General features: G+C 37.9%; 1 protein-coding gene across 4 annotated transcripts in view; it reads left to right on the top strand.

The window, feature by feature from the left end:
* The first annotated feature begins 1,989 nt into the window (after nucleotides 1–1,989).
* LOC130919337 (phosphatidylinositol 3-kinase regulatory subunit gamma-like) overlaps nucleotides 1,990–26,902 on the top strand; it is a 30,827-nt gene continuing 5,914 nt past the window's right edge. The window contains exons 1-8 of one of the 4 annotated variants that reach the window (XM_057841940.1): nucleotides 1,990–2,548; nucleotides 4,146–4,586; nucleotides 11,156–11,293; nucleotides 14,277–14,379; nucleotides 19,068–19,166; nucleotides 21,001–21,181; nucleotides 23,723–23,845; nucleotides 25,164–25,306. In XM_057841940.1, coding sequence (XP_057697923.1) covers nucleotides 4,475–4,586; nucleotides 11,156–11,293; nucleotides 14,277–14,379; nucleotides 19,068–19,166; nucleotides 21,001–21,181; nucleotides 23,723–23,845; nucleotides 25,164–25,306 — 899 coding nt within the window. In that variant the 5' untranslated portion in view covers nucleotides 1,990–2,548; nucleotides 4,146–4,474. Of the gene's footprint in view, nucleotides 2,549–4,145; nucleotides 4,707–11,155; nucleotides 11,294–14,276; nucleotides 14,380–19,067; nucleotides 19,167–21,000; nucleotides 21,182–23,722; nucleotides 23,846–25,163; nucleotides 25,307–26,902 lie in introns of all 4 variants that reach the window. The other 3 variants (XM_057841939.1, XM_057841938.1, XM_057841937.1) reach the window with 3 other exon arrangements.

Raw genomic sequence — 26,902 nt, 5'->3', positions numbered from 1 at the left:
GAAAACAAGGGGAATTTAACAAATTTTAAGGAGGTGTGTTTTTGCAGTGTAGTAATGTTATATGTTAGGAGCATAGGCGGAGTTTGACTTTTGGGGCAGGGGCGCACAACATGTTGATGACCCCGAAACGCAGTGTCAGCAATAAAATTAATTTACAAGAATATTTATAACAATAAGTTGACAATGAGTGTTTTTTTGTTTCCCAGGCAGCTTAGGCAATACTTTTCGCCAAGATCGTCATCCATTGAATATGGTACGCCCGCCGGTGTCGTGCCAATGTAGTTACCCCAGGCAAAAATTGTATCTGCTGGGCGGAGCCATATGGAGGGAGATTTTTGTCTTTATTATTCAATCAAAAAAAAAGTTGCTTCAATCAAAATATATATTTTCAATTTAAAAAAGTCGCTTCCAAAAAAAAAAAAAAGTTTTTTCAATCAAAGAAAAAAATCATTTGAAAAATAAAATTGGCCTCCCCTAATTTTTATTTTTTCAAAAAATATATTCAAAGCATATGAAAGTCTAATGTGATAGTCACATGATCTGTTCGAAAAGTAATTTTGACCCATTATAAAAATATATATTTTTGTTCATTTCATTCATTTTTGTTGCAGTTTTAATGCTTTACAACTAATATATATATATAGGAAAGTCAATTTCATGCAATGACACTTTTCTGCCCCCCCCCCCTAAAATCTGTTTATAGTTAGGAGTGGCTTACTTTTAAAGGGATTTTTGTGCAACTTAGGTATTTCCCTAGTAAGTAACTGTTGTCAAAAGTTTACCATTACACAATGTCAGACAATCTATCATCATTTAGATGTTGGAATTTACTACTTAATCAAATTTGATTTTAAATAAAAGAGCAATAAATTGTATTTTTGCACAGTAATATTTCCTCTTGTGTATACAGTACTTTAAAATTTTACATAAATCTTTTAATATAATTATCGGCTTGACATTATCGGTTATCGGCTGGAACGAGGAGGAAATGATCGGTCATCGGGATCAGTGGAAAAAATGTATTATCGTGCATCACCAATCACAATATATCGCAACCCCCCAAAAAGTCGAAATGTAAGTTTTTTCCAATATCGTTCAGCTAAACGGTAAATTAAGAAAAACTCCTTAACTTACCTATCTTTGCTTATTTTATGTAATATCCATATCCGATGAAAAACAGGGATCTCCAAAAGATCCTAAATGCAAATAATTTATGTTTTTACATTCAAATCACTACTTTCCTAAATGCATGATTATACAAATAGATGATGAGCCAGCCAGTTGTCTCCCTTGATACAGTTATGTGCATTTTCACTTCATAGCTAAACGGATATAGAGAATAGGATATACAGAATAACTACCGAGTAGATAACATTAATCTTCAGAAGGGAAAACTGCTTGAAAAGCACCCCGGTTTGACAAGGGAAAGGGAGGGCTTTATGAAAATAAACAATCATCAATCCATGTAACTACATGAAAACATAATAATAAACTATTAGAAAATGACAGCTATAAGAGAGTCTGCTAGGAATTTGGTTGTTATGTTGAAAAGGTGAAAAAAAAAAAAAAATCCTCTAGACAAGACGAGCCCGCTCGGATATCGGCAGGAGGAGAGGAATTGTGGGGGCTGTCTACTGTTTTGCCGACGATGACCTAACAATTTTTTTAACCACTTCCTTCCACACCACTTCTTTCATTATGTTGATCTGTGAAGTGGAACGTAATGCTGGCAGAGTAGAGAGGTCAGGGGCTCCCACTGCCTAGATACATACAGTCTAATATTAGAACATTTCCTTGATTTGTTAGCAGCATCTCTGCTGCTTCCTAAGCACATGGCAACAAGGCGGCCAATAGAATTTCAGGAGCCCACTAAGCACCTCGCTCTGTATAGCAACAGTGGCATCCTTCTTTTATTTATTTATTTTAGAGCCTCTTTTTTTTCTCCCACCGACTCATTCTCATGCTTCTGACCCCCGCTGAGCTGACACACTATGCTTTTCAACTGTGAAAAAGAGTTCCAGTGCGATGAGAAGAGAGCAGTGCTGCATTTATCTTTCTCTTACTTTTAAAATACCAGCATTTTTATACTTCTTATAATAACTTTAAGGGTTAGATTTTCTGATTGAATTTGAAATGTCAGGATTTTTAACTGCCACTTCAGAAAAGTTTAGTTTTCTTTCTTACCAGGCATTTCAAAGAATAAACAAAAGTGGTAAAAGTGCTGGGAAAGGCTGGAGCACAATGAGGACATTAACTCTCTCGCTGGGGAAAGTAAGACAAGCCCAAGAGGAATGACATCGTGGGAAGAAGTTGTCTTGATACGGGACGTACAAACACCGAGAGGAGAGCATTTTCAAAGATGGAGGATACAGGAGGAGAGGCGGTACAGGATAGGAGGAGCGGAAGGACATAAGATGGCGTGAGGACCGAAGCCGGTGGTTGGTTTGATCTGAGCCACGTGTGCGTCCGGCAACGTCTCTTCGCCGCTTCATGGATGTCGACGAAACGTTCGCTTCCTCTCCTGACGCTCTCAACAGTCCTGGATCAGGTAAGTGCGTATCCTCGTACTGATGGCATTCCTAATCATAGTTACATTTTAAATGGTAATTTGGGTTTCTACTCCAAAAAGTTGTCATTTCCAAACTTCTCCGTAAATTTAGCCTTCATAGCAATCATACAGAGCTAGGAGGAGCATGAAGGCTTCATGCAAATATGGCGAATGTCAACCGTCCCATCTGCAGAAACGATTCCATCCTTGATCTTTACGCGGTGGATGTTAGCTACTCCGTTAAGTGACTCCTGACAAACGTTTCAAAGTAGTACTTATTTAGCATTTTAATTGCATTTTTTTTTTTATCGAGTCAATTTTCGTAGATCGCTTGATAGAATTAGTATTTCATCAAAAACGTATTAACTGAGCAAACAATTGGTTTTAGTCGGTCTTCATCAAAATCCATCCTATCTGTATCTCGGATCTACGACTTGACGGCTGCCATTCGAAATTCGAATACGCAGTGAGTTGATCGTACAAACAAGGTCATCATTAAGTTGGGACTCAATTGGGACTTATGGCTTGAATTCACTTGAAACCAAGAAATGATCTTTGAAAACTGCGTCAGGTCTGCATTTCACTTGAAATATTTCTCGGCGAATTATCAATGTATGGATGTACGATCGGGATCTGTCTGTAAATACGGATGCAAACGCCTTAAGTAAATGCGAAATGTATTTGACGCAACATAGCAAGGAACGAACTAAATGCCGAAAAGCCGTCAATGTATAAATACAGATTATGAAGGTTTTAATCAGTGACCTGGATAAGAGTTTTTATAGTTATTTTTTACTCCTTTTTTTTGTTGTTGTTGGAATTTTCGTCAAAATCATTTTTTTCCCTAGTTAATACGATGATGATACTTTGATCTTCAACTTATTAAAATAAACCGCAAATGCAATTGTAGATCTACAGTATATTGTCATGCGCCAAAGCAATAAGAAAATTCAACACGTCATATCTATTTTCTACCCATTAGATAAGGTAGAGCATCATAAATTGCTGACTAATTCCAGAAGCCTGGGAAAAGATTAAGTGGCATTCCCCTGAAATTGATCATCTATCTTTGGAATGCGGCATGATGAGGTGGGGGTTTGGGACAGACTATATGTATATTGAATGCCTTGCGACATTAATGTTATGCTGGGGTCTGGAGAATAAAAAAAGAATTCTATCATTGGTGCATGTGTGCTCATTTTGATCTTTTAGTTGTCCTTGACGCAAAAATATTACATTTTATTTATCATCACACTAATTTTTGCAAGACTGGATGTCTTTGACTTCTGCGTCAGTTAGCTCAAATGACATGAAGAAAATGTGTTATTACACAGAAGATACCTAATAAAATGTTGCTTGGTAATTCATATAGGAATGACAGTTTTTAGACAGACCGAAAATGTTAATCATACATTTACACTACAGCATTTTCTTAAGGGAATGAAGAATGAAGTATAGATTATTAATTACTAAGAGAGAAAATGAGATAGTTAGGTAGAAACGTTGTTCATGCCATTAGGGAAATGAAAAAATTTCTTCTTATAAACGTACAGTTTATGTGATGTTGATTTTGTACTATATTTTTCTTTTTTTTCAGGCTGCTCATTGGCCACATTATTGCAGCCTGACAGCCAACAACTGATAACTGGAAATAAATGAGACAAATGCAAACGGCACTTGAAAGATCAAGATCTAATGACAATGTCACGCTGCTCAAAAATGTGGTTTAACAAAGAATTCAGGCAGAAAAATGAGCTCTACATCCTGAACAAATAGCATCCATGAAATCTGCACTGTCACCCTGTCCATCATTGGCCATGAGTGTAATTGGAAGCTGATAACATGTGATCATCAGCACTGAGGGACCCAGGATCCTGCTGCTATCACACCTCAAAAAAACCTAGCCGTCTCTCTCTATCGGGGAAAATGGCAGAGGCAGGTTTCCGGCTCTGGACGGAGGACGAGTTCCAAGCTGCAGATTTTCTGACGTCACAGGTCGCATCACTCAATCTCTTGGATGAGAAGACCAACCAAACAGGTGATAAACCCAAACTCCATTCTGCATGCCCTCCAACAACGTCATCCTCATGCAGCCAATCACAATGGGAGACCGGAATATCTTCAGCTTCATGCTCTAATCCGTCACCAGCAGATCGAGGTAAAAAATGAAGATGCGTGGAATTGACAGATTATGCTGTTCAATTGCGGTAGAGAAATGCAAGAGTTCGTATTTTTGGAAATTATAAGATACTTTACTTTATTAATGCTTTGGGGAATTAATGTTGAAAGCATACTACTGCTGGTATTTTCTGTGTTTTACAGCTAACAAATGCACACTTTAAAAATACATCTTAAACTAAGTTGGAACACAATCTATTCTGGGAAGCTGATCAATCTTCAATTTGCATACTATTTTCTGCTGAAAAAAATAATCAATTCCAGGGTCAAATTGTTGTCAAATTGTTCGATCAGTCTGAAGTAGTGAAGACTGATTGAACAACTCTACTAAAGTCCAGTAGATCATGTCACCCTACCCACTATGGCTGCCAACTATGCACACTGCAGTAAAAGAAAAAAATAAACAGCACGTCACCCTTCCAAGACAATTATAGAAGTCCAACCGTGTGGCGTCCTTATCTTATTGTGTGAATTTAATTGAGTTTATCAGTAGTGCACTGCAAATTTATAACGTCTTAATCAGACTGTTTCTTAAATCTACTCAAATATTTTTTTTCCTCCTTGTTTTGAGTGTTAAACACCAAATAACAGATTAATGCGTCATTATTCCATTTACTTTAAGTAAAATATTACTATTTATTCTTATTAAGCCCATACATCTAAAAGTTAGTAAACTTTCACCTAAGGCTACGTCTACACTAGGACAGATACTTTTCTCCGGGGCATTTTGCCGACTATTTTTATACCTGTCCGCTCTACGTTTAAGTGCGTTCAAGCCCCCCCTCCCCCGCTTCTGCAAGGTATGCCTGCAATTGCGCAAACTACGCATGCGTAGAAAGGAGCAGCCTCATATGTTACATCATCGTCGGCGCCGTTTACTTCTGAACCATTTTGTGATCACTGTTTTTTTAGGTGAACGCATTTGAATGTATCACGTGGGAGCTAGAGTGAAGGGACTGAGGGCAGACTCGGCTTTTACGAGCAATCGCCGAGTTGTGATTAAGATGAATCTTTAAATAACAACAACAAAAACCTGACATCATTACTTGGGATGTTATAATCGATGCTCAGTTGTGCACTCACCAGTCGGAAAATAACAAATAGAAACCTATGGTGTGGCGCTGTGTATATTTCCTGGAAGCCACAACCAGGACTGCTTGTGCATAACAATGGCGATCCTGGAAGTAGCGACAGTTTTGACAGGCGAAAATGTCATGAAAAAAACTGATTGTGCGCCTCTGTGACTGGGGCTACCACGCAGTTGACTTTTCATAGTTTAATTTTCCCCCTACGCATTTTTATATATTTATTATTATATTATTATTTTATATATAGTTTGGTCGGCATTGAGTTGGAAGGGGCCAGAGCCGCAGCTGTCTGATCGGAGAATTAACGCGGGAGACGAGCTCAGTAATAAAAGGCTCATCTCCGTGTAATCCGCGATGGGAGGACCACCAACGGGCACTGAATTGAAGCATATTATTGCGACGCACGTTTGAAGGATAAAAAAAAATGTGTGAATGCATTATCAGCACTTCACGTCGAGCGAGCCGGCCAGTACCACATTTAAAAATTACGGGTGTGGGGGAGAGGCAGATGCAGTCATCAAAAGAGCCAGAAATGACCCGCGAAGAAATAGGTTCATGACACCTGTTCTACACTCGAGATGATAAACTGTAAACAATGACCGTGGAAAAGAAAAGAGGAATTCCACGTCTTGATCGTCCGCCTCCGTTGTTTACAATGCCGGCGTGCCGCACCAAAAATGGCAATGGCACACTCCAAGACGTCACTTCCTAAGTATCCGATTGTTGTACAGACACAGCAGACCCTATTAAGCGGTGGGTAATATGACCTGCCTACATTATCCGTGTAACAACTAATCTGGACAAGAGGTATATTAGTGTAGCCGACATACCATATTGTCTAAGTAATTACACGTTTAAAGCCTCTGTCCTAGTGAAGATGTAGCCCAGATTAAAAAAAAAGGGCTTTCAAATAATGTTAAAACAATATCCTTGAATTAAGAACATTTCTGACAAACAAGCTTTTTTTCCCCCAAAAACATATTTAAATATATACAAATTTATTGCTTAAAATAATTCTGTTAATATTATTTTCAGCTAGCTATTTTTCCTATTACAACAAATCTAATTTTATTAAAAATTTATTAGAACCACTGGCAGATAATTTCAATTATTTCTAGTAGATTTACATTGAAAACAACTTAACTGGTTTAAGTTGGTGTGTTTTTGCAGTGTACAAGTCCAATCCACTTGAAGTGGCAAAGCAAACGTTTAGCCATTTGTTACCAGCCCTTCCGCTTCAAATGGGATTGGATGTCTAGCCCCGTGAATATCAGCCACTGAGTAAATAGCAGATGCTTTGACAGTGATAGATAATTTTGAAAATCAGTTGAGACATAAGATAGTTATGAATTTTTTAAATGTCAATTGCCCCTACTAACATGGCCTCCCTGAGGCCTTTTCGGTATGGGTGATGAAAGGTATTTTTATACATTGCCATGAATTGAATTGAGGTCATCACTAGTAGACGTTTAATCCATTTGACGTGGGACGGTGGCAGCAAATGAATGTTTGTTCATTTACTGCCAGCCCTCCCACATCAAATGGCTCGGACGTCTCGCACTGTCAATAGAAGTATAGCATAGTATAGCAGTCTCTGTTCAAGCCATTTTGGCAATGACATTCAAGTAGGTATGCACAAATTTAGTATTAAAAAGCAAAACAATTCTTTTTTTTTTCTTTTTTCAAAAAACGTGGTATCAGTACAGTATCGGCATCAGCCAATGCCACACGGCCAGGCATTGGTATCTGGAGCCAAAAACTGGTAATGGTGCTGCACCGTTACCAGTTTTACTTTGGACTTTACAGTGGTACTTTGGAGTGGCTTTGCTTAGTCTTTGTTCCCCAATCCAGAGGTTGTGGGTTTGATTCCTGGCCCTGATGACCTCGTTTGGGTATCCTTGAGCAAGATAGTGAACCCTACGTAGTTCCTGATGCTGTGCCATCTGTAGTTAAATGAGCATATTCTTTCAAAAGCACTCTGAGTGCCTTGAAGGTGCTATACAAGGTGAAGTCCAGGGCGCAGTCATTGCTTTGGCCAAGACGGACGTTGAAGTATTTTGTTAAAATGCCATTTAGGACATGACACAAACTGAAAAATCACAATATCCTTTGCTTTGGATCCTTTGCTTGTATAGTTCAAACCGATTCTCTTTACCACACACAGTCCAATCAGAATTTAGGTTTGATGGGTTGATGCTTGTCGGTTTTAATTCAGTTAATGTCTTACTACTCCTAATGCTGCTGTAGAACTACAAAGTATTATTATAAATAATACTAAGTGTTGCTTGTCTGTTGATGGGGAATATAATTTTTTTGTATTACAAAATATGTTCCCATTCTGTTGTAGTTGAAGATTGCCTATGAGAGGTGATGACTGACAGATGGTTAATCAGATCACCTGTCAAGTATTTTTTGTTTTCCAAGGACAAGTTCACAGATGGCGTGAAACAAACTATCTGACTAAAGCATGGTAGTCTGTGAAATAAATAACAGAGTGGGTCCAAATATAATTTACAAATGATAAACATAGTGTACAAACCAGGGGTGAAAGTGGCTGAAATTTCTTGCTGGAACTTTCTGATATAAAAATCACTACTGGGCCAGAATTTTCCCCCCCAAGAAACCTGCTTTTGGCTTAGACCTACAACACAAAATAAAACACAACAAGTTTAACACATGGATCAGGATATACTAAATGTAACTATGCATACACGAGAAACTCATTTTCAATAAAAATTGCATTTTTTTCAATGTTGTGCAAAAAAGTAACATACATGAACAAAAATAGTACAAACAAATTTACATTATGCACAGTGAAATGGAATATATTTTAAAGAAAATGCAACCATTGACGTTTATTTATTAATAAGGAAATAAATAAGTAGCCTAACATAGGTAAATGAACACAAAAAAAAAGTCCAAAGTGTACATTAACTATATTGCCAAATGTATCACATTTGAGACAAGCATTTCTGGACCTCATTGCAATAAAAAAATGTTGAAACATTAATGTATGTAATATTACTTTGTATTTCTTTTACCACGACAACCGCATGTAATGCTTAATGTATCATTTATGATACAAATTAGAGAGCATATATATGTCGGAACACTCAGGTGACTTGAAGATCCGCTCTGAGACCCCCAATTCGGCCAAATTTCATAAATGTCCGATATGCATGTGTGATAGAACATTGGAAAGCTTAAAATCCCGATTTTCTGAAGGAAGAAAAATTTCGAACAGGAGGGCATTAAAAAAAAATAAATAAAAAAATGAAAAGCAAAACCCGAACTGAGAGAGCATAATTAAAGGCGCAATGATTTTAATGAGATATTATTGCGTACTTACCTCTTTTTGATTCAAAAACTCTATGTAGCATGTATCACCGAGTGTCAAGACACAGCTGTGAATGGCCACAGCCGGATTTTGGGGGCACTTTATGGGTGAAACATGGTAATATAACAAGGGCCGCGATGCAGAAATCGCAGACATCAAGGAGTGATTTTTTTTTTCTAATTTTCCTTTGCTTGGATCGATTATATATCATCTAAAATATTGGGGAAAATGCGACAGTAACAAAAAAACAAAAACAAAAAAATTACAATTAAGCGATAGTTATGAGGTAGATATCCGTGACTTATTTACAGACACTATTTTTTTTTCATTGTGACGTAATTTGTTGAAAAGTTTAAAATATGCGAGTCAATAATTTTTTTAAAGTTTTTTTTTTTTTTTAAACTAAATATTAGACATCAATTAATGATTCTAAGCTAAGAATGACAGACATTTCGAATAATAAATATAGTTCCTTACCTTCTTTTTATGGGTGGGTTGAAAGAAAAGCGGTTGAGCGACGTCTGTAAACAGGGGGTCTCTAGGGTAAAACGGACAAATTAAAAATAGTTCGGTGGGCTTAATGCGCCATGAATCTGCTATTGCAGCAAATAGACATATTGTTTTATCAAACACAACAGTTCTTTTGGCTTAAAATACAGCAGTTTATTTTACAGAGGGGCGCAAGAGCAGAGACTGCTTTTTCAGCCTTGTCTGTGTTTTCCACCATATACAAATTAATTAAAAAAAAAAAAATCAAAATGTTTTATTATATTTAAGGACCATATGAAGCTTTCAAATTGAAAAAATCCGAATGTTGCAATGTTTGTGGGAGCTGTCTTGTCAACTGATTGTAAAGTCTATGTTTCAAACATAAATAGCCATAAATTATGTCATAAAATGTGATCACACATTACAGACCGCCTCTGAGATAGTCAGGAATATGTTACAACAATATGAACAGCATTATTATCTAATGAGATATGTTATGAGAGCTGTATCAGAAGCTGAAGTGCTGACACCGAAACGCTGACACGTTGTAGCAGGCAAAAAACAAAGAAATCCAAGCACATCCATGAACATGCAACAGTCTTCACTTAACTGAAGACACTCATATTCACACTACTTGTACATCAAAAGATTTTAATTAAAAAATCCATCTAGAAAAATTACAATATGACAACAAGCAGAAATAAAACATAACATTGTTGCATTATGGTAATCCATCATGTCACCAACGAGATTTTCAACACCTTGGATTATACAGTGTTAAATTTTCAGTGAGTGCATTCACATAGAGTTAACATTTATCAAACAGATGGATCAGACGGTTAATGGCCAAGGTGAAATTTCATTTATATAGGGCGCAGATTAATAAATTAGGGACTTTCTAATTATAACAAGTCATCTATGTTATTCCTTCGACATACAGCTTGGCTATATAATTTAATGAATCTCTTTGCATGCCATCACCAAGTGTCAAAGGTGTAAACTTTCATCAACTGCTAATACCATGTGGTGGCCTGCATACACGTAAAGGTCAACCACGCAATACCATTTACTGGGGAATGAAATCATTTCTTAAATAGACATTATACATATATGGAAAGTCTGAAGAGGCCACTTTCAAGACACAGACACAATAAAAGCACAGCAGCAGCTCTCGTCTCTCGTTGTAATATAAAATCACTATGCAGACAGCTGTTGTTTGTGAGACGAGGCAAAATGAGGCGAGGCAAGGCGAGGTTGGGCTCCGAGCAACATGATTTCTGGAGGCCAGTGTGCCCAAGCATTGAGGAGTGCCATTTCTGGTATTCTAGGAAGTCAGACAGTGTCACCTGTCAGTAGACGAGTCTGGGCAGTGTCTCGTCTTTGGTGAAGTACTGAACAACATAGTTGTATGCCTGTCAGTAGGACAGCAGCGCGTGTAAAATACAGAGAGAGCACGGATAGTCATTTATTGACAGCATGGCTAACTAACACTGGGCCTTTTTACATTTGATATAGCAGTGTTCATCGAGCCAAGGATGGACAGAAATGACAGCGATGCTCAGTCTCCAACAGAGTTTCTGCCGGACCTTTGCACCATCAAGGATTCTGACAATGATGTCTTTCAAGACTTGGGAAACGTCAACAAGGAAGACGGTACTCTTTTTACTTTTGCAAAGCAAATATCTGCTGTGTGAATGTGAATTTAAAAAAACAAAACAAAATGATTTTTTTAAAAAAATCTTAGTTTTCTTCAACTATAGTTATTACATTTTTGTCCTTCTCTAGATTGTCTCTCAATATACAGTACATACAGTGTATTCCAAAAGTGAGTGCACCCCTTGCATTTCTGCAGATATTTAAGTATATCTTTTCATGGGATAACACTGACAAAATGACACTTTGACACAATGAAAAGTAGTCTGTGTGCGGCTTATATAATGGAGTTAATTTATTTTCCCCTCAAAATATAGCCATTAATATCTAAACCCCTGGCAACAAAAGTGAATACACCGCATGGGAACTACGTGCATCCCTAAATGTCCAAATTGAGTACTGCTTGTCATTTTCCCTCCAAAATGTCATGTGGCTCGTTACAGGAGTGTTGTCAGCATTGCTGCAGAGATTGAAGAGGTGGTGGTGGTGGGGTGGGGGGGGGTCATTCCCACCACCATGCCTGACTTTAGGCATGACACACTTATCTTTGTACTCCTCACCTGGTCGCCGCCACACATGCTTGAGACCATTGGAACCAAACAAATTAATCTTCGTCTAATCAGACCATAGGACATGGTTCCAGTAATCCATGTGCTTTGTTGACATGTCTTCACCAAACTGTTTGCGGGCTTTCTTGTGTACCGTCTTCAGAAGAGGCTTCCTCCTGGGGTGACAGCCATGCACACCAATTTGATGTAGAGTACGGCGTATGATCTGAGCACTAACAGGCTGACCCCCCCACATGACATTTTGGAGGGAAAATGAGAAGCAGTACTCAATTTGGACATTTAGTGTAGCAGTGCAACGGTTTGCGGTTCAAAACCGAACCGTATGGTTCGCCCTGTACGGTTCAATACGCCTTTATGAACCGCGCCTTTTTGGTTTTGCAATTACAGTAATTTATTCCGAACGCTTGTGGAATGAATTGGTCAAACTCTGTGTGCCTGTGTGTGACGTGAAGCGCAGCTGTGGAGAAATTCCCGCCCCGCGAGTAAATGTCCAATCGCTGTCAAGCACCTGTGTAATAGGAGCCGAGTAACGCCCTCTCTCGCTTACGAGCGAGGTGAAAGTGAAACAAGAAAGAAAACAAAAAAAGTTATGGCGAGCGGAGGAGTCGACAGACCGATTTTTGAGGAGGCACCGGCTTCTTTCAAATCTGCGGTGTGGCAACATTTCAGTTTCCCCGTGGACTACAATGCAGACGGAGAGGAAATATTGAAGAAAAAAAAAAACAATTTGCAAGCATTGCTTAGCGCTTGTTCCCTATGTTAACGGCAACACTTCTAACATGACTTGGGCACCTCAGCCGGCATCACCCACAGACATCGCTTTCTCAGAGCAGGACAACCCCGAAGATGACACCAGTGAAAACACACGGGTCTATAGAAGAGGATTTCCAAAAGCCTTACAATATCAGGTCAGAAAAACACAAGAAAATAACCCACGCAGTGGGGATGTGCATTGCAAAAGACATGCAACCATATTCCGTGGTTGAAGATGCGGGCTTAGTTAATTTAATTGCAATGCTTGACCCGCGTTATATTGTTCCCTCGCGGACATATTTCGCCAACAACATAATCCCCGACATTTATGAAATGGCACGCAAAGCCATCAAAGATGATTTCGCGAAAGCACATAGTTTCGCCCTGACCGCTGATAGTTGGACGTCCCGTGCTACAGAGTGCTACTACCTAACTGTGACGGTCCACTATAATTCATAACTGTCAAGTTGTACGGTCTCGGCGTTATTTGTACAAGTGAGCACTGATTTTTAAATGTGTACGCCATACGTTACGGTCAAAATCTGCACGTTTTTCGTGCATTGCGTTTTTTTTTTTTTTATTCATCCGTTTGGGTTTGGTCATGCGTTTGGTTTGTAGCAAACGCGATGCTAGGCGGCTCCAATAGTTCCTGACTGTGGCCGACATCATACAATCTACGCCTAGATATCTCATGCATATAGAACTACATGCGAAATGACACACGGTAGCATTAGTAAATGCCATTTTAGAGCAGTAAACTTCTCAGAAAGGCTCTGTTGTAGTAAACCTTCCGAGCGAACCTAAGCAACTTTTTATCCAAAATACTCCTAAATCGGCAAAATCTTGATTTGAGTCTATCTTTAAAGGATGAAACAGTTTTGAAATTTTCACATGACGAAAGTAGACAGAAGGCAAAGGCAAAAACGGGAGCAATTTTATCAACTTTAACGGTTGAGTCACAACATTAAATGAACTCCAAACATAGCAAAGGTTACTATGTTTTTTTTTTTTTTTTAAATGGAAAAGAAAACATGAAAGGTATCACCAGTTACTTTGCCAAGTAACTTTTTTACTACTGTGTGTGTATTTCAGTAGTCAGTCACTACACTTGCCAAAGAGCTAAGAGGCATTTTAACAGTCGAAAATTTTTACATTTTAAGTGTTTATTTCATTTTTTTAAAAGCAAAATAAAGGCAGTTTAAAAAAAAAAAAAAAAAAAAAAAAAAGCAAAACGCAAAACGCAAACCGAAACCGAACCAAAACCGTGATCCCAAAACCGAGGTTCAAACTGAACCGTGGGCTAACTGAACCGTTGCACCCCTAATTTAGTGATGTACGTAGTTCCCATGCGGTGTACGCACTTTTTTGCCAGAGGTTTAGATAATAATGGCTATATATTGAGGGGAAAATAAATTAACTCTATTATATAAGCTGCACACAGACTACTTTTCATTGTGTCAAAGTTTCATTTTGTCAGTGTTGTCCCATGAAAAGATATACTTAAATAACTGCAGAAATGCGAGGGGTGTACTCACTTTTGTGATACACTGTATCTTCTTAAAATAACTTGGGCACATAAACATGCTCTATTAGCAATAGGTTAGGTGATGTCCTAAAAAATGGACGTTTTTTTTGTTCAACTTTTACTTCTTTCTGGGCAGGATTCCAGCCCCCTAACATCACCAAAGTGATGGCAGCATGTGATGCCTGCTCTGAGCAAAAGCAGTTGGTTGATGCAGAGTGGTACTGGGAAAACATTTCAAGGTACACGCACTCTTCTTTCTTCATAGAAAAAAAAAAGAATAATAGTGGGAATTTGATTTGGTAAGACAGAAACTTCACATTTAGCTTTTTAAAACTAATTCACTGCTATTCAATACTCGAGAAGTCATGTTTCCATCCAAATGGGAAGGCTAGCAGTAAAATTCCCATACACAGTATCCTACAGTAGGCGTTATTTCCTTAAAATTGAATTATGCTTGGTCAAAAAAAAAAAGTTTTTATTTTGCGTATGATCATTGCAAGCCTTCCTAGTTAAAATGGATTGGACTGCTAACGTCATTCTGTCAATGACAGTGAATGAGTTGTTACAATTTCAAGGTAACTACGACAACACTTTCAATAGCTCATATTTAACGGTAATACAAAGTATTCACTATAGGCCTATAGTATCAATGTTAAAAAAAAAAAAGAAAGAAAAAAAAATAACATCCATATTAAAATCCTGGCAGCTGTGGTTGCCAAAATCTTGATGTTAAAAAAAAGAAAAAGGAGAAAACCGCAAAATACAAAAAGTCAAATTGGTACATGCTTCGGTAAGCATATATTTTTACAGTAGATTGTTGTAGATTTTTTTTTTAAACAGATAATTATGGTAAAAATTCAATTTTGTTAGATTTCATACTATGCAGTGGTACCTCAACGTACGAGCTCTTCGACTCAAGATCTTTTTGACATCCGAGGTAAAATTTGACTCGCCAATTGTTTCTACATCCGGCGGTATGCTTGAAATACGATTTATGACGGCGGATTTTCTTGTGACAGAAATCAACATGGGTTCCAAGAATGTTAGTGCAGGTGGTGAAAAAAAGGAAAAAGATGAGGCCTACCATTGAAATGAAGATGGAAATGATCAAAAAATATGAGCGTGGTGTGCGCGTCGGTGAACTGGCTCAAAAATATGGCCGTAGAATGTTTACGATGTCAACAGTCCTCTTCTGACCTCCGTTCGCCAGCCTTTATAAGTTATAAGTGGCAATTATTATTATTTGTAGACGAGCAGAACGCAGATGGCGAAAAAACAAACTCCTAGTTTTTTATGATATCTACAAAGACAGTCTTCGCAAATACAACCAGGAACTGAAAAATGCTAGACAGTCATATTTTTCAGAGATCATTAGTAGAAACACTAACAATACCCGCACACTATTTTCTGTTGTTGACAAACTGACAAACCCACAAGCATCAATACCTCAGGAATTGGCATCTGAGGTGTCCTGTAATAATTTCGCAGCATTCTTTACACACAAAGTACTAAAGATTAGACAGACTGTGTGCAACTCCAGATTAACAAATGTTACACTAAATGGCTCCCAAAATGTCCCCCACGTCAATCTTAGACAGTTTAGCCTCTTGGACTATGCCACTTTAACAGAAATTGTGTCAAAATTAAAGCCCACAACATGCTGCCTTGACATCCTTCCTTCAAACTTTTTCAAAACTGTTTTTCATTGCATAGCCCCAGACATACTTCAGATTATAAATACTTCTCTCCAAACAGGAGAGTTTCCTCAGACTTTAAAAACTGCAGTAATAAAACCTCTCCTAAAAAAACCTAATCTGGATGCCTCAACCATTAGTAATTACAGGCCAATATCAAATCTGACATTCCTGGGGAAAATTATCGAAAGGGTTGTGTTCAAACAGATCCAGAATTATATGATGCAAAACAATCTTTTTAACTCATTTCAGTCTGGATTTCGACCACAACACAGCACCGAGACTGTGCTTATCAAAGTCCTAAATGATATTCGTCGGAATACCGATGCAGGCAAATCATCTGTTCTGCTACTATTGGATCTCAGCGCCGCATTTGACACGGTTGATCACAACATAGTACTCAGCAGATTGGAACAGTGGGTAGGGCTTACTGACACTATTCTTCAGTGGTTCACATCCTATTTACATGATAGGGATTTCTTTGTGTCAATCGGAAACCATCAGTCAGAATGAACCAAATTCACGTGTGGAGTCCCTCAAGGGTCAATTCTTGGACCACTCTTATTTAACATCTATATGCTTCCATTAGCTCAGATAATGGAACAGTATGACATCTCCTATCACGCCTATGCAGATGACACACAACTGTACATTTCTGTGTCCCCACATGATTATAGTCCCTTAGTCACCCTGAGCAAATGCATTCATCAAATCAATGAATGGATGTGCCAGAATTTTCTCCAGTTAAATGTGCAGAAGACAGAGGTGATCATTTTTGGGCCAAAAAAGGAAAGGTCAAAGATAAGCAGCCAACTTAGCACAATGTCACTTACAGCTACAAATCAAGTCAGAAACCTTGGCGTAATTATTGACTCAGACCTAAAATTTGATAGCCATTTAAAGTCCGTCACTAAATCCGCTTATTACCACCTAAAAAATATAACCAGAATTAAGGGGCTTCTGACTCAACAAGACATGGAAAAACTTATGCATGCATTCATTTTCAGCAGATTGGACTATTGCAACGGTATATTTACAGGTCTTGATAAAAAATCAGTCAGGAAGTTGCAGCTGGTACAGAATGCTGCAGCCAGAGTCCTCACAAATACAAGGAAGCTGGACCACATTACACCAGTTTTGAAATCGCTACACTGGCTTCCAGGAAGTCAAAGGATAGACTATAAAATACTACTGCTCGTCTACAAAACACTTAATGGCCTTGGACCAAAATACATGCTTGACTTGTTAGAGTCCTATGAGACATCTAGACCCGTAAGGTCGCCTGGAACCGGTCTTCTGCATGTTCCAAGAACAAGAACCAAGCAGGGTGAGGCAGCATTTAGTTATTATGCTCCTCACCTCTGGAACAAGTTACCCGAACGTCTGAAGTATGCTCAAACTGTTAGCTCTTTTAAATCAGGGCTAAAAACGCTTTTGTTTAGCACTGCATATCTATAACTGTCTATATATTTCAATCTACCTGCTTTCTATTCCTCTTGTTTTTATCTCCATTGCTGATTTCAATTATTATTAGTAGTAGTAGTTTTTGTTTTATTTTTATTTTATTTATTTATTTTTATTCTGTGATTAAATGTGATCTTTTGTCTTCGTTTCTACGTTGTGTTGATTTAAATGTGATTTTTATGATCTTCATGTGATGTAAAGCACTTTGAATTGCCTTGTGTTGAATTGTGCTATATAAATAAATTTGCCTTGCCTTGCCTTGCCTTGCCTTATTGTAACATCGCCCAAAAATTACCTGCTTCGTCGGGTTTTGAATTATTTATTTCAGAACTTGTACAACACAAAATGCATACTGTCCGACGCAGCTGAACAAAGTGAAAGTAAAAAGTCCTCCCTCACTCTGTCAAGTCAGTCACGCGGTGCGTTCAGATAGACCACGCAAAACAGAACCGCCACATTAGAACCCGATTTGTTACATTATTATAGGTATTATTATTATTAATACTATTATGATATTATTATTCTAATTTTTATTCATAATTTATTTCTTTTGCCCTGTGAAATTGCTTTTTTCAATAGTACCAGCAGTATTTATTAAGGATTTAGTGTTGGTTTTCGGGCTGTGGAACGAATTAATGGAATAATAATGTATTCTTATGGGAAAATCCTGCTCGACATAGGATCATTTCGACTTACAAACAAGATCCAGGAACGAATTAACTTTGTATCTAGAGGTACCACTGTACTGTAATTGATATGTAACCATTCTTGATGGGGATTACATCACACATCATACTTTATCAGACACTCCCCCAGTCTGGAATTGAAGCCACACCGTTATCTTAGAAGTCTAACGTGCTAACTACTCCGCCACAGCGGACCAGCTGGAGGCAGGGCTAAGGATGTAGAAGGTTTGGAAATCATGACTCTCTGAGAACTTAAAAGACTGTACTGGCAGCTGATGCTAGACTGTTCTACCACCTCAGTAGTCAGCAGACCTGACTTCCACAGTGATTCGGTGTTCAAAATCCAGTTGAAGATTAAGGAGAACAAGAAAGGAAGCACTTTGATGTCACCATCATCAGATTGGTTACATATATGTACTTTTTATAGTCTTTTGATGCAAAACAACAGGAGTACAATATATTTTTATAAATAAGAGAAAATATAGTGTTACGCAGGGGTGAAAGTGGTCCGGAAAGGCCCAGTACGCCGTTCCGATATAAAATTCGGGAGCGGAACAGGGATTTGATCCCGAAAATATGATGACAACTGTCAAAGACAACAATCTACTAACATCAGTTTTACATGCACAAGTGTTAACAACGTGCCTAATAAATTGCTTGTGTAGCGTCACCGGTTTCCACCGATATTTATTATTTATTTATTCCACGGAGTTCTCCAAGTGTGTATCTGAGTCCGATGAGACGGTCGACTGACTCACGTCAATGTGCGCAGCAGACCACCCTGTCTGGATTGAAGTTGTATATTCAACTGGCTGAAAAACTAACATGAGATCACCATGGATAGTTAGCTCTGATTGGTTCTAATGCACATGTTTCTAGGACATAGAACAAGCTTGTTGAATTAATGCGATTTCACAATGAAGCTTTTCAGGTTTTCACTTTTTTTATTAAATGTATAATTCTGACAAACACAGCTGCCGGTATTTTATTGTAAATTCAAATGTGTTGTTGTTGTTGTTGTTTTATCACCAGTGAAGAAATGTGAATGTTTTTTTGAAAATAAGCTGTTGTGTTGTTGACCAGAGATGAAGTGAATGGAATGATGAGAAACACGCCCGATGGTACATTCTTGGTCCGTGACGCTTCCAGCAGGATCAAGGGAGAATATACACTAACATTAAGGTAAAGAATTTTAATCCTTTGTGTTTCGGAACACACTTCATTAGAATCATTGCTTACCTTACACACAGTAAAATATCTATTCATTCATTCATTCATTTTCCATGCCGCTTTGATAAATTTTAAATTTCTCATAGTGTTGCACCGATACCATTTTTTGGGCCCGATACCGATACAGATACCTGGCTGTGCAGTATCGGCCGATACCGATACCATTCCAATACCACTCTGTTTGCAAAAACGAAACATACATATATATATATATGTATACGTATACGTATAAGGGATGCAACGATACAGTTAAGTCACGGTTCGGTACGGTTTTTGATACAATTCAATAAATTTAATGCTCTGAAACAGGAAATACAACTGTTATTATTATTATTATTATTTTATTTGCTAACAAGCAAAAATAACAGTGCCATCATATAAACAAGCATTTTAGTGCATAATATTTATGTGCTTACTTCTTACTGATCTGAACAAATTTTATATATAAGTGCTGAGAACAATCTTTACTGTTTGTAAAGTGGGGCACATTGTTGATTGCTGCAGCTCTCTTAGCAGCTATATTTAACATATAAGCAAAACATCCTATTTGTGGTCCATGTCCATCTGTAACATGTGCTGAATTAACAGTATTTGCAGCATTATCTACTGTATAGTCACTGGTATGGATTGATTTGGCCTGCTTAACTTCCATTCAGTCATGGCGGTTTCTAATTCATCAATGTAGTATATGGACAACGCGTCGCTCGGGGCTCACGCAGCTAATGGCATGGGATCTAATGTAACACATCTAGGTTGCTATTTGATGATATCTAGTGTGTGCGCGCGAGAGTTGGCATGGGATCTAACATAGGATATCTAGGTTGCTAACTGATGATATCTAGTGTGCGCGCTGCGCCACTTGAGTGTTTTCTGGCCACAGAAGTCACTTCTGCTCATTACTGCTCAACACCAGCATATGACAATCGATTTTCATAAACAGGTCAAGTTTAAAGTACGGCACTCTTAATTTACCACTCATTGTTCATCATGAAACCATGAGTTTGTTTAGTCTCTCACGGGATTAAACTTTCTGATCCCATCCCATTCAACAGCATGCGTTACCTTACGCTTGCTAATCGTTTGTGAATGACATGTTCGAAAAGCAGCGTAACATCGCGGATATGCGTTGTAGTGAACATCCTTAATATTGAAGACGAAGCTGTTATTGTCGTTTGGTAATTTCGAGACAAAGACATACAGATGTCATGCATCGGGATTAGGGAAGTTAGCTCACGTGGGGAGGACGGGTCATTTGCGCTCAAGTGATACCAGTAGATGGTATCGGCGCCCTAAATGATGGTACTCGTCGATACCGATACCACCAATTCGGGCCGGATCGGTGCCCCCTGCCGATACTGGTATCGGTATCGGTGCAACTTTAATTTCTCATATTGCTTGGGACTGTATAGTATGATTGTGAGAAATTTGCTGAAGTTAGATGTACTGCTTACATCAATGCTATATAATATTGGTAGAGAAGTCAAAAGATTGTGATTAATTTTGGCAATCTGGCTCATTGTTTTCACTGAGTTCACTATTATTAGTTCAATGTATTTGCTAAGTCGCAATCACCCTGCTCCAACTTTCCTTTCATTCTATGTAGAAACATTTTAAATTAGGGGTAGCGTAAGGTAGCCATTTTTGCACCTAATTGATCAGTGGGATGTCACCTCCCCTTACTGTTTTTGAATTTCAAATTTGTAGGGGTAAGGGGCATACAATAGTAATGTTCTGGGTTGTCAAATCCTTTACAACTATTTTCATTAGATGTATTTGAATCTTACAGGAAAAATGGCTCCAATAGACTGATAAAGATCTTCCATCATGAAGGGAGGTATGGCTTCTCTGAGCCATTGACCTTCCCTTCTGTAGTGGACCTTATTCAGTATTACCAGAACAAGTCACTGGCCCAGTACAACTCTAAACTGGACACACGACTGCTCTTTCCAATCTCCAAATATATGCAGGTAAGTCTGTGGTTTGTAGCCTGCAGCTATAAATAAATTAATACGCACTGTTTGATCTATTCTTTATATTGGTACTTTTATTTTTATTTATATTACAGCATTTATCATCTAGAGCAGTAACAAATGCAAATCATTGCAACCACAATTGAATAGATATTTAGGTTTATCTAAAAAAAATAATTTGTGCTGATTGGAGCAACCATTTATTGCAGTGCTTTTTAATTATTTTCTCATACACCTCCAAAGAGGAAAATATTGGGTCCACCCCCATCTCTCCACTGTTATTATGAACTGTATCATTTCTTTAAAATTGTTTATACATACAATAAGGTTGGAAGGGATGCCCTAATTTTGGGGGGCTTTTTGTAGACACAGGAAATACACTGGTGAAGCCAAGTGTAACATATGCTTCATTAGATTGTTGTAACTTAGCTGTAGCCAAGGGCGTAGGTTTGGTCTCAACATTGGTAGGGACGATATAACAGCATAATCTGCATGTCCACTTTTTGCTAGGGATGGGACATTAATAAGGCCAAACAGATTGGGTTAACAGGGGTAAAGGCTACCTTTTTCACAAATTTCAACATAATTAATTGATATGAGGAATCAGGGGCGCTCATTATGTCGATCGCGGTCGACCAGTCGATCGTAACGCTAGAGTGGGTAGCTTGCGGCATCCAAAAATATACCGTATTTTTCGGACTATAAGTCGCACCCGAGTATAAGTCGCACCAGCCATAAAATGCCCAACGAACTTGATAAAATCCAACACATAGAACAGATACGTCACCTTGAAAGGCAATTGAAAATAAAAGTACAATAGATAACAACATGCTGAACAAGTGTAAAGTATATTAATGTGACATGATGCATGAACAATGAAATATGAAGGTGGCCGGTATGTTAACGTAACTTACCTTTTCAGAGTTATGCAGATAACTGTAGCATAAAGAACATGGTAACAAGTTTACCAAACCCTCAGTGCCACTCCAAAAACCCAAATAACATGTGAAATGATATAATAATGTGTTAATAATTTCACACATAAGTCGCTCCAGAGTATAAGTCGCATCGCCAGCCAAACTATGGAAAAAAAACCTGTGAAAAATACGGTACATATATTTTTTATGTAGATAGTAAATAATGATTATGTTGTGGGAACAACATATAAGGTTATGCAGCACCCGTCTCTCTCTGAGCTTTTTGCTCACATTTCTCTGGTTCTGTAGTTTCCAGTAGAGTTCACCGCATTTCTTAAAGTTTAATTAACGTTAACAATAAAAAATACAAACAGAAGGACACTTCTCTCTAAGCAGCTTCCTACTTTAGTTTTGCAGGTTAGCAAGTTCACAAAGTTTTATGTTATGCTAACTCTGATGCAGGTTGGACTTTCAGTAGCAAAATTAGTGGTGTGTTTCCCACCTCGACAACATTGGCGGCCTTTTAAATTCCTTACTGTGGCTGCTGCTGATCGAAAAAAAACTTCTTTTATCCCTCCTCTTCTAAGGGGGCGGAGGAGGCGGCATGTTGTCGACATGCATTTCTGTTGGAGTTGTGTGAGTGTGCGTGTGTTTGTCGAGGCTGTGTCAAGTTATCAGCCAATCAAACGCGCGTTTGAAGGGGGAAGGATGGACCGGCACATTCAGAAAGTGAAAAGGGCTTAATGTAAGTTGGAACATAATGGAAATAATTCACTTAATAATGGTAGGGTCAATTCTATCCTTACAGCATCTGGGAAGATGATCTATAACGGAACTTATTATATAATGCATATAAAATTGCTTAAAAGTTGGTGGGGACATTTTGAGCATCATGAAAAGTAGTGTTATGTCCCTACCGTCCCTATGCAAACCTATGCCCTTGGCTGTAGCTATATTGGATGGGCCAGTATCTATCGATCCTCAGAGCTGTTTTTTGTTGTTGTTGTTGTTTTTTTTTTAATGCTGCTGATTAATTCATTGCAGACTTATTGGTGCCTGTGTTGCCTGTAGGTTACAGGTTAGCGTGCAGTGTGCTCTAGCACACTCATGCTTGTTTTTCTTATTATCTATGCCTTACTTTTTATCCCCTTTAAATATCTTACTGTTTTGTCTAGGGGGTTTGTTCACTCCACTCCATATCCCCCTACTCTGTGTAGTTGGTGTGCATGATTGGTGCATAAAAAAACACACACATAGCTCTAATGGGTTCTTTTCATAATACCTCCATAAAACATTATGTTCGCTGGAGATTTTACTGCGCACTCTTTTCCAGTTAAATCCAACTGTTGCCATTCACATTCTTAAGTTTCACACTTTCTTTAAGGTTATTTTCTTTAGATCCAAAATTTACGCGCAAAAAAGCATGGATATTGGTGTTATCCAGTGTGCCCATTGTCATCAAATTTTAATGTAATGTGTATCCACAAATTTCCAACCTGTTCAACCTGTTTTCATGTTCCTCCACAGTGCATAAAAAGTGAAAATCTCGTTGAAATAAGAGATCCCAGAACTGAAAGTAAATTTTTTTTTATCAATAGCATTTTTACTCTCATCTCTGTAGCAGGCTGTGATGGAGCTTGACATTGATGCAGTTGGAGAACGGCTCAAGGTATTTCAGGACCAATATGAAGAGAAGAGCAAAGAGTATGACCGTCTCTATAAGGAGCTGAACCAAACATCCCAGGTACAGTTGTACTCTTTATAATAACTAGGGCTGTCAAACGATTAAAATTTCTAATCAAGTTAATCACAGCTTAAAAATGGATTAATCGTAATTAATCGCAATTCAAACCATCTCTAAAATATGCAATATTTTTCTGTAAATTATTGTTGGAATGGAAAGATAAGACACAAGACGGACATAAACATTCAACATACTGTACATAAGTGCTGTATTTGTTAATTAAACAATAAATCCACAAGATGGCTTTAACATTATTAACATTCTTTGTGTTAAAGGGATCCACGGATAGAAAGACTTGTAGTTCTTAAAAGATAATTTTGAGTACAAGTTATAGTAATTTCATATTACAACCCCTCTCAATGTTTTTGTTTAATAAAATTTGTAAAATTTTCAATCAAAAAATAAACTAATAGCTAGCCATTGTTGACGTCGCCGAGCGGTGCCATCATTTTATGCTCCCTGCCGTTCTTCCACGGTGTCTTTAACTACGTAAGGTAGTGATTTAAATACTTCACAAGGTGTCAATGACGAGTTTTAAATTAATTAAAGATCCAGCCAAGGCAAAGTCTGAGTAAGTTTTATGTGTATATAGCTATTTTGATTGGGAATGCCAGTTCTCTTTGCATTGAGCACTTTTCTTTTTGTGAACATTATTTTATTTGAGAGATAGGAATATCATTTTTGTTGTTCTTTCACTAAATGATACTGTAGCGACTTAACTGTTCCACCCAAATGTATGATGGGAAGTTGGGCAACCATGACTTTCAGTGGTGGCTGCAAACGATATACAGTATGTTCTGCGTTGTGTTCAATTAGGTGTGTTAAGAAAAAGATTGTCTCCTGCTCCGCCCGAATGCATGATGGGAAGTTGGGTAACCATGACTGTAAGTAGTGGCTGCAAATGGTATACAATATGTTTTGCGTTGTGTTCAGGTAAGCGTTGTAAGGAAAAAGATTGTCACTTGCCCTGCCCAAATGCATGATGGGAAGTTGGGAACCATGACTGTTTGTAGTGGCTGCCAAAGCTTAAGCCATTAAAAGGCGCGGTCCAATGAACACCTGTGTCCACTCGCATTTCTCTACCTTTTCGCTCTCAATCTGCTAAAACGGCGTCATTGTAAACTGTTTGATGCAACGCATGAACGGGTCATTCCATGCATGCGTTAATTGCATCAATTATTTTAACGTGATTAATATAAAAATTCATTACCGCCCGTGAACGCGATAAATTTGACAGCCCTAGCAATAACGCAATGTGAATAAGAGAGTATGAAAGAATTGGCTATTCATGGTCAGTATACCTTTTCTCTCAATTTAGGAACTGCAGACGAAGCGGATGGCTATTGAGGCATTCAGTGAAATCATTCGGATTTTTGAGGAGGAGTGTCAAACGCAAGAACGCTACAGCAAGGAATACATCGACATGTTCTTCAAATTAGACAACAATATGGAGACTGACAAGTATGAAGACAAACACTTGCTACTGGATATGATGTAGTTTACCTATTCAAAACTACATGCTCCATAATGCAATGAGTACATATAAAGATCTTTTTTAATGAATCAGTTTGGATTATTATGTCAAAAAATGATATTACCCAGACCTGCAATTGTTTTAAATTAATTATATAGCCTCTTTCTGGGCATTTTTTTTGTTTGTCATTTAAGAAAAGAGCACTTTAGAGACAGTCTACTTCCAACAATTAAAAAAGATTAAATCTTGTTGGTTCATTTACAAAGGCTGGGTTCTGAACTAGAGGGGCGACAATTAATCAAAAACTAATCGATTAGCAAATTAATCGACAACTATTTTGATAACTAATAAACTAAATAAATGGTTAATCAATTAAATCGATTGATGAATTAGTTGCAACAAATTTGATAATCGATACAGTTGTAGACTACAGTTAAATCAGGAATCTGTAATAAAATATTATTTTTGAAGGAAATAGTCATCCATTTTGTCTTCATTGCTACTTACAACATCCTGAAAACAACTTCAAGGTAAATTGTGAAGGCAATTGAAATAAGTGACATTTATCATTTAATTATTTGTCCGATTAATCGATTATGAAAAATAATCTTTAATTGCAGCCCTATTCTGAACATTCGGACTCTTAACAATTATCAAGAAAAATTTGTATATACAGTGCCTTGCAAAACTATTCGGCCCCCTTGAATCTTGCAACCTTTCGCCAAATTTCAAGCTTCAAACATAAAGATTTGAAATTTAATTTTTTTGTCAAGAATCAACAACAAGTGGGACACAATCGTGAAGTGGAACAACATTTATTGGATAATTTAAACTTTTTTAACAAATAAAAAACTGAAAAGTGGGGCGTGCAATATTATTCGGCCCCTTTACTTTCAGTGCAGCAAACTCACTCCAGAAGTTCAGTGAGGATCTCTGAATGATCCAATGTTGTCCTAAATGACCGATGATGATAAATAGAATCCACCTGTGTGTAATCAAGTCTCCGTATAAATGCACCTGCTCTGTGATAGTTTCAGGGTTCTGTTTAAAGTGCAGAGAGCTTTATGAAAACCAAGGAACACACCAGGCAGGTCCGAGATACTGTTGTGGAGAAGTTTAAAGCCGGATTTGGATACAAAAAGATTTCCCAAGCTTTAAACATCTCAAGGAGCACTGTGCAAGCCATCATATTGAAATGGAAGGAGCATCAGACCACTGCAAATCTACCAAGACCCGGCCGTCCTTCCAAACTTTCTTCTCAAACAAGGAGAAAACTGATCAGAGATGCAGCCAAGAGGCCCATGATCACTCTGGATGAACTGCAGAGATCTACAGCTGAGGTGGGAGAGTCTGTCCATAGGACAACAATCAGTCGTACACTGCACAAATCTGGCCTTTATGGAAGAGTGGCAAGAAGAAAGCCATTTCTCAAAGATATCCATAAAAAGTCTCGTTTAAAGTTTGCCACAAGCCACCTGGGAGACACACCAAACATGTGGAAGAAGGTGCTCTGGTCAGATGAAACCAAAATTGAACTTTTTGGCCACAATGCAAAACGATATGTTTGGCGTAAAAGCAACACA

Source organism: Corythoichthys intestinalis, chromosome 7 (assembly GCF_030265065.1).
Source record: "Corythoichthys intestinalis isolate RoL2023-P3 chromosome 7, ASM3026506v1, whole genome shotgun sequence".
Classification (NCBI taxonomy): Eukaryota; Metazoa; Chordata; class Actinopteri; order Syngnathiformes; family Syngnathidae; genus Corythoichthys; species Corythoichthys intestinalis.
Note: the sequence above shows the minus strand (reverse complement) of the source record. Positions and strands in the feature narration are given on the sequence as shown.